General features: G+C 31.9%; 2 protein-coding genes across 2 annotated transcripts; one reads left to right on the forward strand and one right to left on the reverse strand.

Annotated features, from left to right (window-relative positions):
- Positions 1-708: 708 nt before the first annotated feature.
- On the forward strand, positions 709-2344 carry LOC130502676 (succinate dehydrogenase assembly factor 2, mitochondrial-like). The gene is made up of 5 exons (XM_056997461.1): positions 709-910; positions 987-1094; positions 1170-1296; positions 1775-1843; positions 1940-2344. The coding sequence occupies exons 1-5, from the start codon at positions 798-800 to the stop codon at positions 2084-2086; spliced, it is 564 nt and encodes a 187-aa protein (XP_056853441.1). The 5' UTR covers positions 709-797; the 3' UTR covers positions 2087-2344.
- Positions 2345-7138: 4794 nt separating this feature from the next.
- LOC108827411 (lipoxygenase 2, chloroplastic-like) lies at positions 7139-12289 on the reverse strand. The gene is made up of 8 exons (XM_057002498.1): positions 11996-12289; positions 11183-11264; positions 10272-11014; positions 10077-10162; positions 9823-9933; positions 9429-9730; positions 8176-8442; positions 7139-8057 (listed from the first exon to the last, which is right to left on the reverse strand). Exons 1-8 carry the CDS (start codon positions 12243-12245, stop codon positions 7298-7300), a joined length of 2601 nt encoding a protein of 866 aa, XP_056858478.1. The 5' UTR covers positions 12246-12289; the 3' UTR covers positions 7139-7297.
- Positions 12290-14660: the final 2371 nt, after the last annotated feature.

A 14660-nucleotide genomic window follows, 5' to 3' on the forward strand; every position in this document is an offset into this window, starting at 1 on the left:
TGTAAAGGGTAAAAATGTTAAAATCGGAGAAGAACAAAATTCCGACCTGCCGGGGATATTTTGTAATATGTAAAAAAGAAAACTGATATTATGAATTAGATATTTTTGGTAATTTCTCCTCATTCTTTTTTTGTTAAATAAAGCAACATAAGTTTATCATGTAATTAAAACATATTTATAAAAATTAATGATATTGCATAATAAATATTTAATAGCAATTTGTATGTCATCTATCATTTTTCTTAAACTTAATATTTTTAAAATAGAATAAAAAATTTTACTAATCATATACTAAAATTTCAGATTATTCGTATATATAATATTTGGAATTTTTCAAAAAAGTTCACACTGAAAATTTTGTAATAAATAACTTAATTGTTTTTCAAAAAATACAAATGATGATAAACTATATTATATTTCGATGTTTTTAAATATGTATCATACTTCAATTTATAAAAACTAATTATATTTTAACTTGAAGAATCATTAAAATATATTTTCTTGTTTTAATACTTTTCATTTTTATGTATTTACTTACTATTTTGTAAATATTACTTATTATCTAGATTGGTTATAATTATTTACAAGCTCTTTTGTGATAGAAACTTTTTAGGATTATCCTAAGGTATTTCTTTTTATACTTTCTTTTTTTCAGTTTAACGAAACTATATTCCTATGTGGCCAGGAGAGGGCCACGGACGGTAGTACCACTTTTGTTGTTCGTCTCATTACAAAATACAAACTTCGCCGTCTTCCCTCATTCGCCGCTACCCAAAAGAACAAAAACGCAAAAAAAAATGGCCAGCCGAAAAAGTTTGATCAACGTCCATCGGATCATCCGCTCCACCGCGGTAATTAGCCGGAGATCCGTCACTCCTGCCGCCGCAACACGAGCCCATCCCGTTTTCCGGTAGTCAAATTTTGTCATCCCCGTCTGAGAATATGATTTTGTTTCGTTAATTTGTTTCCGTTGATTTGCTTTTTAGAAATCGAGTTGATTTGGGGGCGAGGTTCTTCTCCGGGAACACGACGAGTCCACAAAACTTTGAGATTGATCTCTCTAACGAAGAGAAGAAGAGGATAACGATCAACAGGTATGGTGGTCCATTTACGAACAAGAAAATATAATGTTTGGTTTGGTTTATTGAGTTCTTTTTTCGTGTGAATAGATTGTTGTATAGGAGCAAGCAACGAGGTTTTCTGGAACTTGATCTGGTTTTGGGTAACTGGGTTGAGGAGAATGTTGATTCCATGGACGAAACCACTGTCAAATCCCTAATTCATGTCCTCGATTTGGTAATGTTTCTTTTGTCTCTATTTCATCTCTCATAGGTTTTTTTAAATTTCATATAGTTTTCTTCATATGAAATCTCATTTTTGTATATGTAATCTGCCCATTATTTTGAGAATTGTATAAGAGTTTCTGTAGTTATATATATCTGCTCACAACTTTGTTCAAAAAAAAAAAAATATATATATATATATATATATATATATCTTCTCACAAGATCGTGGGGTTAGTTTTTTTTTTTGAATAGTACGGGTTAATTGTTTAGTTATATTAATGTGTTGTGGTAGTTATGAGACTGTTTGAGTGATTATAGTCTCGAAATGATGTTGTATAAGAGTTTCTGTAGTTAAATGATTTGCCTTAGTTTAGAGAACATACACAATAGTACAGATTTTCTAAAAAGCAGATGGTGAAAACATGATTCTGTTAGTGACGGCCTCTATGAATCGTGAATCTGAAACATAATCTATTGGCTCTCTGCAGGAGAACCCTGATCTGTGGAAATGGCTAACTGCTCAGGAACAGCCTCCGGAGATAGTGAGCTCAAATCCGGTGAGACTTAGTTAACCTCTTTGATTAATATCATATTTATTGAAAAATCAGAAATATTCAATGACTTGATCAAGCCTTTGTTGTGATGATTAAAAGGTATTCTTGGCGTTGCACAAGAAAGTCATGACGAATCTGAACAAGCATGCAGCACCAGAGACGCGTGCAGAAGCTGGACAGCCCTGGGTCAAAGGTTGGGATGATTTCAAGAGAGGCCGTGACGCTCCCATCTCAGGGAACCAGTGAAAGAAAAAACTCATTCTCTTCCTTACAGAAGTCACAAACTGCAAAGACAGGCTTATATAAATGTATCTTATAAAAATATAATAATGTGTGGCAGGCCGTGAAGAAGGCCGGAGCTATAAATGTGTCTCGGTAGTGACACGATGAGATAGATAAATACAGTCTTGTTTGTGCAAGTTCTTGATATGTTAGTTATGTGTTTGTTGAAATTGATGTGTTTTTATTTCAGGCAATAAGTCCTTTTGCCTCTGGCTCAACTTTCTTGGCATATGCAGAACTAGTTACTTCATTAAGAGTCAATGTTTCCTTGCCATTACTGTATTTAAGTCTGTGAACCAGTGAATCTAACTGCATTAGGTCATGAATAGCTTGATCTTCATAACTTACACTAATGTTCAAGTAATACCACAAGCGCACAAGCACATAGAACTTCTATCTGCACTATACAGGCAGAGTAGTCTCTTTTTTTGACGCTGATTGCATTGATAATCTAAAAGAGTACAAAAACCTCCAAAAAACACACCTCAAAAAGGAGGATTGGGAGGGAGAAGAAATAGAAAGGACTACAGTGAGAGTTCAAATAAAACGAAATAAAGTAAAAAATCGGACACACCAGTAGGTTCTCGTGCTGACCGTGAAGAGATGTCAGGAGGAAGACAACTCAGATTAAGGAAAGCTCAGACTAGTGTTGTATATTTCTTCAAACTAGATTTTTTTCTTCCCCAAGTATATTCTTGGTTCGACGATCAACAACTACATCATCTTTATCATTCACATTTTAGCACTCTTCTTTTTTTTTTTTGAGCAAGGGCTTCTTAATTTTTAATTTTAGCACTCTTCTTCCTCATGATTCTTCTATAACAATTTTTTTCAGCAAATGTTTCTTCCAAAATACTCTCAATATCCTGCGTATACAAAAAATACAATTTAACTCAAATTCGGTTATACATACTGATACTTAATAACACATAAAAGAATGTATTACCTTAGTTGTGTTTGCATCTGCATCGTCCACCTTCTTACAGTAATGGACCTAATGGTTCCTCAATACTAGAAATTGACTCAAATGCCAAAAGCTAGAAAAACAACAACATAATGAACAAAGTTTACTATGTTGTACCAAGTTATACATATATAAATTGGTCATTCCGCGAATTTTTTTGGAAATACCTTCAAAAGAATACTAAAGGTTGAAATAACTGATTTGTTGCTGCAACCCTTGGGACTTCTCCAATAACCAAGACACATCATCCAAGTTCTTCTGGAATGCAAAACATTCTCAGGGGAATGTTGTGCACATATCTAGATCATTGACAACTTTGAGGAAGAAACCTTCCACAGACGGTGCATCTTTTCCAGATTTTTTGGTCCCATGATGACATTGGACAAGAAGTACAAAACTACTATCTTGAGGTTTTTCATTGCAGCAGCTTCTTCCCCACAAAGTCGAATGTTATCTTCTTTCATGTTTCAAAATGCTTCTCGATGAAGGATGTACTACCCATCCGTTCATAGTTGTTGGGATAGTCATGGCAGTTTGGTCCCAAAATAAGACTCATTTATCTGAGAGAGTTTCGGATTGGAACACTAATGAAAATTAACCATAACTCCATTTCCTTCTGTACTTTAGCTGTCCTAAGAACAAGCATCCACATTCCCATCCACTTGTGTTGTGTTTTTTTTTCAAATGAAATAAATGTTTCAACTATGTGTGCTTGTAGAACCAGTCCATCTCCGTCTGATTCAACTTCTTCGTTAGAAGACTTATCGTCTTAGTCTCTTACCGATGTAACACTTAAATGAAATGTTAATTACTTTCACATACTCGAGTAGAGGAAAGTACATTTTCAAGAGTTTCATTGCTTCAATTTCCTCCTCTGCAACCTGCACTCCATACAAAAATAAAACAATCCAATTCAAAGCTTTTACTAAGTTGTACATAGGTATACAATCAAAAGTTTTACTAAGTCGAACACACTTAACTATCCAAAAGAATTTTAGTAAACAAAAGATTTGGGCCATGTTCGTTTTTTATGCTGGATGCTGTATATGAATGTAAATATTCAGATATTGTTCGTTTCGAAACAATTACACTATCATCTAGATGATACATCTGGATGTAAAATCCACAACATCTAGAAAATTTAGATATTTGATATGCAAAAAATGTAAGGTTGGGATTCAGCATTTGCATCTCAAAATTCAAAAGACTTAAATACCTTTCAATATGAATATAAAAGATAACTAGTTTATATTAATTACTAGTGATGTTCCGGCGGTACGCGCCGGGTTCGTATGTTATACTTTTACATAAATATATAAATTATTATATGGTCTTAACAAATAAAATATGTTAAATATGAAAATAAAAATATATTAAAAATGATATTTTCTGATCTTTATTGATATTGGTTAGTGATCTTGTTTGAAGCTGTTTAGTTCAAAGTGGAATAGGATAAGTGGTTGTTTACTAATCGATTTAATAAAAATAGAATAAAAAGCCGATAGTCATAAACAAATTTGATGTTTTATATAGAAAACATATTTATATTATTAATTATTAAAGTAACTATATATGAACTATAAAAATTTTACTAATATATTTAGTTCAAATAATAGAAAGATGTAATATTGTTCAAATTTTATAAATTTTATAAAAAAATATGGGTGAAGTGTCATTTTTTGATAAAATAATTGGTGAGTATCTAATATATATTTTTAAAATTACCATGTTGACTTTTAAAATATAGAGTGCGAATTGTATTTTGTTACTTTAGTTTCAAGGTCTCTCAAAAAGATGTATCTTAAAATAAGAAACATAAAATTATTTTCTATATTAGTTTTGTTATAATGGAAGATTTTGTGTGTGTTCATAACGAAATTCTTGTTTGTCCACCTTTATTTAGAAATATCAACGAATCTTAATATGAATGTGAATATGTTTTTTAGCTAAAAACTATATAAATGGTTTCTAAACTCCTCTATTCAATTGACAACTTCTATTTTAACCGGAATGGAATAATTTCACCAAATCTTCTTAGTAAAAAAATCAATTTGTTAATTAGTAAATGAGATGTTAGCATCTATAACGATCATGAGAAAGACAATTTCTAACTATTTGTGACATTCGGACTTGCTGACTTGTTGCTCATTTAGTAATGGTTTTGAATAAATGGTTAGTCTGGTGCAAAGGATTAATGGTGAGGGTGGTGTGTGGTTTACATCAATTTTAAATAACTTTAGCAACCAGACAACGTTTTTAAATTTCTCTCAGATTGGAAGTAATGATTCTTTTTTTGTTTGATTAAGTTTTAAGAGTATATTAATCATGTTCACGGTTTTTAAAATGTAAACACAGATAGCATGCATCAGGGAAGTTATTGGTTTCCTTGCATATTGTAACATGGGAAGATACCATAGAGTTCATGTGCCAATACCAATAGATCAAATGTTAGTCTTTTGGACTTGAATCGTCATCAGTTACTAAACATTATTAGAGTGGGATGAGTGGAATTTCTAGATTGATTATATGGCGGTTACGCCGATTGCATTAAAGAAGGGAAATCGTAGAGACTCCATTTTCCATCGTCAACATCAAATATAAAGAAATCCTATAAACCAATGTTTTGACACCCGACCCGGACACTGAATCAGACGATTTACCGGGTCTTTGTATCATTGGATCAACCGTGGGTGAACCGCGGTTTAGTAAATGAATTAGTTTTATTATAAGATAATATATTAGCTATGAAAATAAATATATAAAAACTAAAGTTAATATTTTAAATGTTTTCAAACATAAAGTAATAGTTTGGATATGTATCTATTTTATGTTTAATTTTTTTTGAAAATAATTAACTTTAGTTTCCATTTTTGTATTTTTATTTGACATACAAAACATTAAGAAATAGTTAAAAAATATTTTTTAAAAATATGTAACATAAGAGTTATGAAATCTAAAGAAAATCAAGACATAAAATTCATAATAAATTAAACTTTCAATCTAAAATTAAAACATCATTGTAATAAATTGTCAATAACAAAAATAAACTAACACCTAGTAACAATTAACACCAAAACTCATTAAATAAAGTTGAGAAAATTTTTAATTATTAAAAGGAGAATGCCACATGGCATTTTTCCCCTCAAGGAGAAAAAAAAACTCAACTTTATTATATAAGATTAGTAGGGATTATTATATTTTTAAGATATTGGAAAATAATTTTTTTCCTCAAAACCATAAAATCACTTTTTGAAAAAAAAAAATATTTTTTACAAAAATAGTAAATCGTATTTTTCACTAAAACTGTAAAATCACACTTTCTCGTCAAAACCGTAAAATTACGTTTTCTCCCAAACACACACAAAATTGGGGTTCTTTTCCAAACCCGCAAAATTGGATTTTCCTGCCAAAAAATATAATCAAATTATCATGTCAAAATTTCACAATCAAATTTTCCCACCAAAACCGAAAAATTATGTTTCCTCGTCAAAACCCAGAATAACGTCTTTTCCGCCAAAAAAGGGGTTTCCTATCAGGTTTACCTGTCAACACCGGAAAATCGTAAAATCAAGTTTTCTTGACAAAATCACCAAATTGAAATTTTCCGCTAACACCACAAAATTGAAGTTTACTACTAAAACCACAAAATCGCATTTTTTCATAGGACCGCAAAATTGTAGTTTCTGCCAAAACAATAAAAACATCTTTTTTTTTTGTAAATCTGCAATTGTGTTTTTTTCAAAACCACAAAATTAAATTTTACGTGAAAAATGAAAAATCTTATTTTCCGGCCAAAATGCAAAATTGGTTTTAGATATGTTTATTAGAATACAATAATTGATTTTGTTAAGAATAAAAAGCATGTCTTTTTGAAAATAAGATTTTTACTTTTCGTGAAAATTTTAATTTTATAGTTTTGACGAAAAACACAATTGCAGTTTTGCAAAAAAAAAAAAAAAATCCGAAAAACACGTTAAATAATCAATTATAAAATAAAAACTAACAACTTTGCATTTAGATATTACATCCGGCTGATAATACAAAGTACAAAAAACGAACAATATTTGGATATAATATCTAAATATTGGATTAACATGATACAAAAACGACATTGGCTTTGGTATTCATGGCCATTGAGATTTAGAATTACAAAAACAATAAGGGAAATGGACCGTTCACATCCTTTACTTTTTTAGAGAAACAATAATGCATTAGATAGAAACACTATAGGGAACACCCATTCCGGTGACACCGGGTTTAGGGAGGGGCCTCAACAGCTCGTACTTAACAACACCTGCTCCAGCTCTGTTCTTTAGAGAAACGTTCACGTTCCTCTCATCTATCACCTCTTCTAGATGCTGGAGCCTGCCTTTGAATCGTTTGTAGGCATCAAAGATGACAGGATCGTTGGCCCAAGACGATTCTGGCTCTTTTCCCAGATACTCTTCGTCTGGTGAATGGGTCGAAAGAAGATCCAGAGTCACCATCAGTTGCGTCGCCTGCTTCTGCGACGGGAATGTCTTCAGCAACACCTTCTCTGGCTCCTCATAGAACTCTTTTAGCTCTTCCTCTGTTGGCTCTTCCACTGGCATTCTTATCCTTGTTGTGGTTGGTCGGTTGGGAAAGTACCCTCCATACCCGTACTGTCCAAAATTTACAGCTGCATGGTGACCTGAGGCCACCCACGCAATCGTAGTCACCACGCCTATCAAGTCATCTTGTGTTCTGAGGACAGGCCACCATGGTTCGTCTTTCTTGTCTCCATGCCCTATGTTCCTCACTTCATTCCACCATGCTTGGAGTTCATCATCCAACATGATCATTGCCACATCTGGATAATAGTGCTTCACATATTCTGTGATCCATTCCTTAAGTGCATCCCACAACATTAATCCGTCATTTGCAAATGGGTAGTCTGGTATCGTAAGCCGCAATCCATGTTCTGCGGCCTCATCTTCCACAGCCATCCCCTGTCAATGGACAATTTTTAATGTTCCAATGCTTTTTTGTTTGCTTAATTAGCAATTTAATTGTTGTGTGAAAATATATACAAAATATTTCACAAGAGAGGCAGAACCCTAAAAATTACCTGCTGATGAGGTCTGCAGGTAAACCTTCCCTGTCGAACCTCCATAGTTTAGCATAGACGTCCGAACTTAGCTCTAGTGAATATTTGCCTGGCCAGAAACACGTTTCAATGATTCCACCTGCGTTGATGAGACTTTGGCGTGCGCGAGCGTTGATCTCCATGGTGTAGCGGAAGTGGGGATGCAAAAGCCTATAGATAGGATGCATGGCACTTAGTTGTCTGTTTGCAGCTATTATGTATGGTTCCATACAACAATGAGTCCTCAACCTGTAAAAATTTCCATCTCCATTACTAGTTAGCGATATAGTAACATATGTGAATGGAATTAATATGTACTAGAACTTGATACGTGACCTCCGGCGAATGTTTGATTTAACTTGTGTTCAACTTAAACTCTGATGATTTTATAAAAAAAGATTTCATGTATATTTTTTATATTTTGTAATTTAAATATATAGTAGAATATATTATTTTATAATATAGATGTTTGATAATAATTTTTTTATTTGTACATAATATTATAATTTAAAAAATATAACTTGATGCAATTTGATATAATTGTACTATTTATTATTAACATTTTTTTGTTAATTTATTTGTAATGAAACGACATACTAATTTTTTTTATTTTTTGCATTAGTTTTCTACGAATTAATGTTAAATTTATGATATTTGTCAATAAAAGGAAATACTTAATCTTCAGTTTTAGTTTGAACTAGAACTTGATCTGTGCCGCGCCCATGTAATGTAACATGTGCTAAACGTAAATTCATAAACCGATGGTTTTATAAAAATTTATGATATTTTTTTTTTTTTTTTTTGGAAAACTGAACTCTCAAAATTTTTATATTTGACTAAAATAAATAAGGTAATACTATATTTAAAAATGTTTTATATAATATATATCATATACTTCAGTTTGTGTTTTTATTTTCACCATAAAAAACAACAATCATTGTAATTAATTAATTTAAATTGATTTTAATGCAGTGATAGAATTTTTAAGTAAAAGAAAATATAAAAATGAAGTAACTAATTTATTGTAAATGTAATAACTGAATGTATTAATAAAATAAAATATTTAATCTGCTCTATGTTTCCAAACAGTTTTCATTTATTCTGTTATCAATATTTCTAAATAGTACCAAAACATATTTCAGTTTTAATATTTAGATAATATAAATGCAGTTAAATTCAAAACTTGTTATCTAAAAAACCTTATGTCTGAGAGTATATTCTATTGGGTTCAATACCAGTGAGAAATAAGCTGATGATAACCGGCATCATGAGCAACAGCGTGAGTCTTAGCAAGCTTCCATAGCCAGCAGGAGGTAGCATCATAGCCTGGTGTGAAGACCTGTCTCCATTGGCGCCTGTTGACATCTTGGGGGCGAGTCAACTCAATGGCAACAGGCCTCAATGTGCTATCATCGCTGAGGAAGAATAGTGTTCGAGAAGCATATAAGGTGGTATCATCCAACTCTCTCACTTTGTTCACATACGGTAGAAGCAAATCGTGATAATCCAACATGAATAATCTCTTATTCGTTAGGGCCTGCGCACATATATTATTCATTACGGAAATCCTCTATATGCAATTATTCATATATGCTTTTTTTTGTTAAACATGTAGATATTAAATCTTACGGCATCAACTGACATGACTCCTCTGATTTCTTTTTCCACAATGTCCCGAGTAATGAGTGACTTGGGATCACCATAAACCGCCGGGTCTAGTTTGCTTTTCAACGGCCACTCCTAGAATAACAATGACATCTTAATCTCATTAAAACCAGAAAATGTTTTTTCCCACCCACCGACCATTACACATGCATGGATCTTGCTTTATCGGAACAAGCATAACACTTAAAATATTACTTAATGACGTATATAGAGCTCACTCTAACTAGCTGAATGGAATATGGATTAAGGCCTGCAAGTGTCTGGCGAGCAAACTCGTCATCTCGGATCCACGAAAATCTATCCTCTAAATCAAAAGTCAGAATGAAAGGAAAGTCAGATAAAATTGTAGTAGACTAGTAGGTGAATTAGATTAATATAATGGAGGACTAAAGAAGAGACAGGGAAATTGGTACTGTTAAGAAGAATAGGGGGGTCAAACTGGAGAAGATTATTTGGAGCTTCGGCAACAACTTTGATTAGTTTGGGGATCATAGGTAAAAGGCCAGCTTCCTTGGGAATGTCGATGCCAACTTCAAAGAGATCTTCTATGGACTTGAAGTGTGGAAAAGGCAAGTTGGGATCAAGCAGAGCAGCCTCTATCTGTGGGAACACGGCGGGAAGAGCTGCTAAGACGGCCTTGCCCGTGAATGCAATGTTCTTTGTTGTAGAGAACTCCTCGTCTCTGGGGACATAGAACTCCCCTTTGCGTTTCTCTGAGGAGGGATCTTTGTCGCAGGGTTTGCGACCAGTCTTGCACCGTCTTGGGTATGGATGAGAGAGGCCTCCCATAACAGGACGGGAAAGTTTTTCATCTTTTTCAGGGTCACCCACATCGTTGTACACATCATAGTCATAAACGCGTTCGTACTTGGCGAATTCACCAACTCCCTCGCGGTTGTTGCCCTGCAAGGTCTCCAGCTCCTCCTTCCGCAGCTTTTTAAGAGGTTCTGGAGTTGTCCAAGGCAAGTAGGACTTGTTGGAGAAAAATATCCGCTTGGTTGGGTCGACAGACTTGGGGGTCACCCATGAGTTACATGTAAACGTAACGGAGCCGCTGGGTAACTCAAGCTCCATCTCCTTGATGAACATTTCTCTACGGTGCTGGTTTTGAACCCTGATGGCCCCCACGGTTCCAAAGTCTTCGGGCATGTCGAACCAGTGGCGGAGCCAGCGGAGAGATTCACCCGGGGCAATACAAAGTTCGGACATAAAATCAGAGGGGGCATTAAATTTTTTTTTTAACACTTATCCACACAATTTTTGAAAATTCATGTGGGGCAGCTGCCCCCCTTCCCATCCCTCTACATCCGCCACTGTGTCGAACACGCACTTGTACTTCTCATTACGGGATTCGAACCAGACACGTTGTACATAGTCTTCTACTGGATCCTTCTCCATAATCGTCCCTGACAAGTGTGCACGTGGGGTTATAATTACTGTTACTATGAATTGAGACATGGTTGCATTTACCTACTCTACTCCAAATATGATAGCTAGCTTCCTTTTTCTTCTTATAAAACCAATGTTTAAGAAATAGCTAGGCGGAGGGCTTTAAACAAATTTGTGAATTTATACTAATATTAAAAGACTAAGATAGCACTTAAATTTTTTCTTTCACAAATAGCACACAAAGAATAAAAATGATCAAAATGTTTCATTAAAAAAATTAATTTATATTTATACCTCTAGAGTTAACTAATCAAAACCCATGGTTTAGAGTTAAGGGGTTTTGGAATTAAGGTTTCAAATTTTATAAAATAAAAAACAAATACTAAAAATTTAAAAATAAAATATGAAAAATAGTTTCAAAGTCTTTTGACCTCTTAAATGAAATATTTTGGTCATTTTCTTTTTTGGTGATATTTTGTGACAAAAACCTAAAAAAATGTTATTTAGAAGAATTGCCCAATATTATAGCTTAATTTAATATATTTAGACTAATTTAGATTGATTCGTACAGATTTTAATCGATTTAAAACAGTTTAAACCAATTTAAATCGTATAAATCGGTTTTGAATTGGATTTTAAGAAGATGGTTTTGGATAGGACCTAGTTGCCGTACACCTAAGCGCGTCTAGACAGATTTTTAGAATCTTGTATAAGAGAAATATGTTAATTTGATATATTTTCTACTCACTGGTGTCAGTCTCGGCGCTAACAAGCTCGACGAGCAGTGATCTGCCGCGGATATCTGTAATGACATCGAGAGGTCTTGACCAACTTAGGCTCTCCAGCAGCGTCCCTTCTTCGGCGGTTAAAAATCCCTTAACTTTGATTTTCTGAACTTTCTCTTTCAGTAATTTACCTGTCTGTGCAATATTGGACTGTGAGGCTGTGCTGTGTGTTGTGCTCAACGTCTGGAGACTTGGCGACTCTTTACAAAACATATTTAATCTCTTTACTTATGTTCTGCATACCATCCTCTCCATCCCGGCTTCATCTCTTTATACACGTCTAAATATAACCCTAGCGTTGTCTTTTCTAAAAATAATAAAAATAAAAAATAAAACCATAAAACTGGTCTACCTTTTTGTTCTTTTTTCCTACTATATCCATCTAGTTTCCACTATATGTGTCTTTATATTTTTTAATAAATTTTATCTTTTGGTAATTTTTTTGTCAAGTATTATTTTCTGATAAAATTATTTTTATATTATTTCAGAGTATTTCTCTGTATAGTTTTGTGGTTTATTATTAAAATATTTATAACCAATCTCATAAAAATAATTTAAATGATATTATTATAACTAAATTGATGATTTATTATTGAAATATTTCCAGTAAAATATTCTTTAGGTTCACTGGTGGTGATCTATTATTGATATATACACATTGTGATAAACATCGCACATTGCTATTAGATATTATTACTCAAAGAATGAAAATCATAGGTATACATATCATCACTTGCTTAGAGCTCGAAGTTATTTCATGGGCAATAAAGTGCATGTTACAGTTATTGACGTGCCATGCAGCGATTGTAAAAATCTAATCTCGATGATTCAAGATCTTGAAATATGATCTAACTTTTCCAACCGAAGGAACTGAGTAAGCTGAAGAATAGATTTACATAGATATCAAGATAGTAATATCTTTTCATATGAACTTGCGCTGCATTGATTGTTCTTTTTTCCTTTTGATTTCCTAAATTACCTTAAGTTTGAATAATATAATACCCGTTTGATGAAAAAATTATACAATAGTATATATTTTTCGTTCTATGAAAATGTTATTCTGATATTTTTACATAAATTAAAATTGGTTATAATTTTTATTTACTTGATAATTATAATTATTAACTAATAATTTTGAATTAAATAAAATTATTTATAAAATAAAAATAATTTTACAATTAAAACTAAAATGTAAATTATATAAATTTTATTGAAATTTTAAAATAATAAAATTTATATAATAATAAAAATATTAAAATGATACTATTTATGAAAGAGTGTGAATATATAGTACTTTAAGTGTTTACTAGATTATGATTCGCTCTTAAAAAAGTGGGTATTTTTTTAAAAAAATTTACTAATTAGTTTTATATTTATATTTTAGTCATATTTATGTTTTTGTTTGTATAATATTTTTTAAATAATTAACAAGAAGTTTTATTCTGTTTTATTAAAATAGTTGGATAACATATATATCACTGAGTCATAATGATGTTTTAATAGAAAAGAGAGATAGATAATAGTAACTGTTGTATTCGTCAAAAAGTAAGAATTTGATGTGGGTTTAAGGGCATCTCCAACCCATTGCTATATTTACCTCCAAATGCTATAATAGAGTAAAAAGTGCTACAACACATTGCTATATCTACCTCTGTAATAGAGGAATGCTATTTTCACCTCTATAAATAGAAGAAAAAATAGCATTCATCTATTATAGAGACATACTTTTTTTATTTCAAAACAGTCCTTTAATTTTTAAACTTTTATAATTATATCAAAAACAATTATTTTTATAAGAAAATACAGTTTTTATAAACATAAAATGACACTTTTGATTTACCTAACAAACTTTTTAGTGAAACTTTTGTTTAAACAAAACTAAAAATGTATGAAAATCTTATAAAAGTAAAATTGAATAGGGTTGATTTGCAACTTATAAAAATAAAAGATATTTGTTGTAAAATAAAAATAGAATCTTTTAGGAATATTCCTTTTCTAAAAATAGAGGAATACATTAGAGAAAAACACATCTCTATTTTAGAGATAGAAATAGGGAAATACATTGGAGAAGGTCTAAAAAACCTCTTAAAGCTATTTTACTACAAAGACCGTATAAGATTTCACTCACGGAGAAAACTTAAACCAAAAACTTGTTACTAATACCACGAATTTGGTTGATATGTAATACTCCCTCTGTTTCTTAAAGAGTGTCGTTGTGATATTTTTCATACAGATTAAGAAAGTTGTTGAAATATATGTAAATTGTAATTAATTATACCTCTTTGACCAATAGTATTTTAGATAAATAAAATTATTTATAAAATCAATGCAGTTTGCAATTAATTTTCAGCTGAAAGGTAGTATAATTTACATTGGAATTGTAAAGTAACACTCTTTGTGTAACAAGAAAATGAACTTAGAGTGACACTTATTATGAAACAAAGGGAGTAGAATAGTTGATCATTTCTCAGATAATAAATCAGCAAAACGAATTCAAAATTCACTTTTAATGAGCGTGTATCAGCAAAATGAATTCAAAACGAATTCATTTCTCAGATTATTTTGTTTTTGTTGTTTTCAAGATGAGCGAAAAGGAGAAAGCGCACGTAGAGAAAGCGTACGTTTTTG

This window comes from Raphanus sativus, chromosome 2, assembly GCF_000801105.2.
Source record: "Raphanus sativus cultivar WK10039 chromosome 2, ASM80110v3, whole genome shotgun sequence".
Classification (NCBI taxonomy): Eukaryota; Viridiplantae; Streptophyta; class Magnoliopsida; order Brassicales; family Brassicaceae; genus Raphanus; species Raphanus sativus.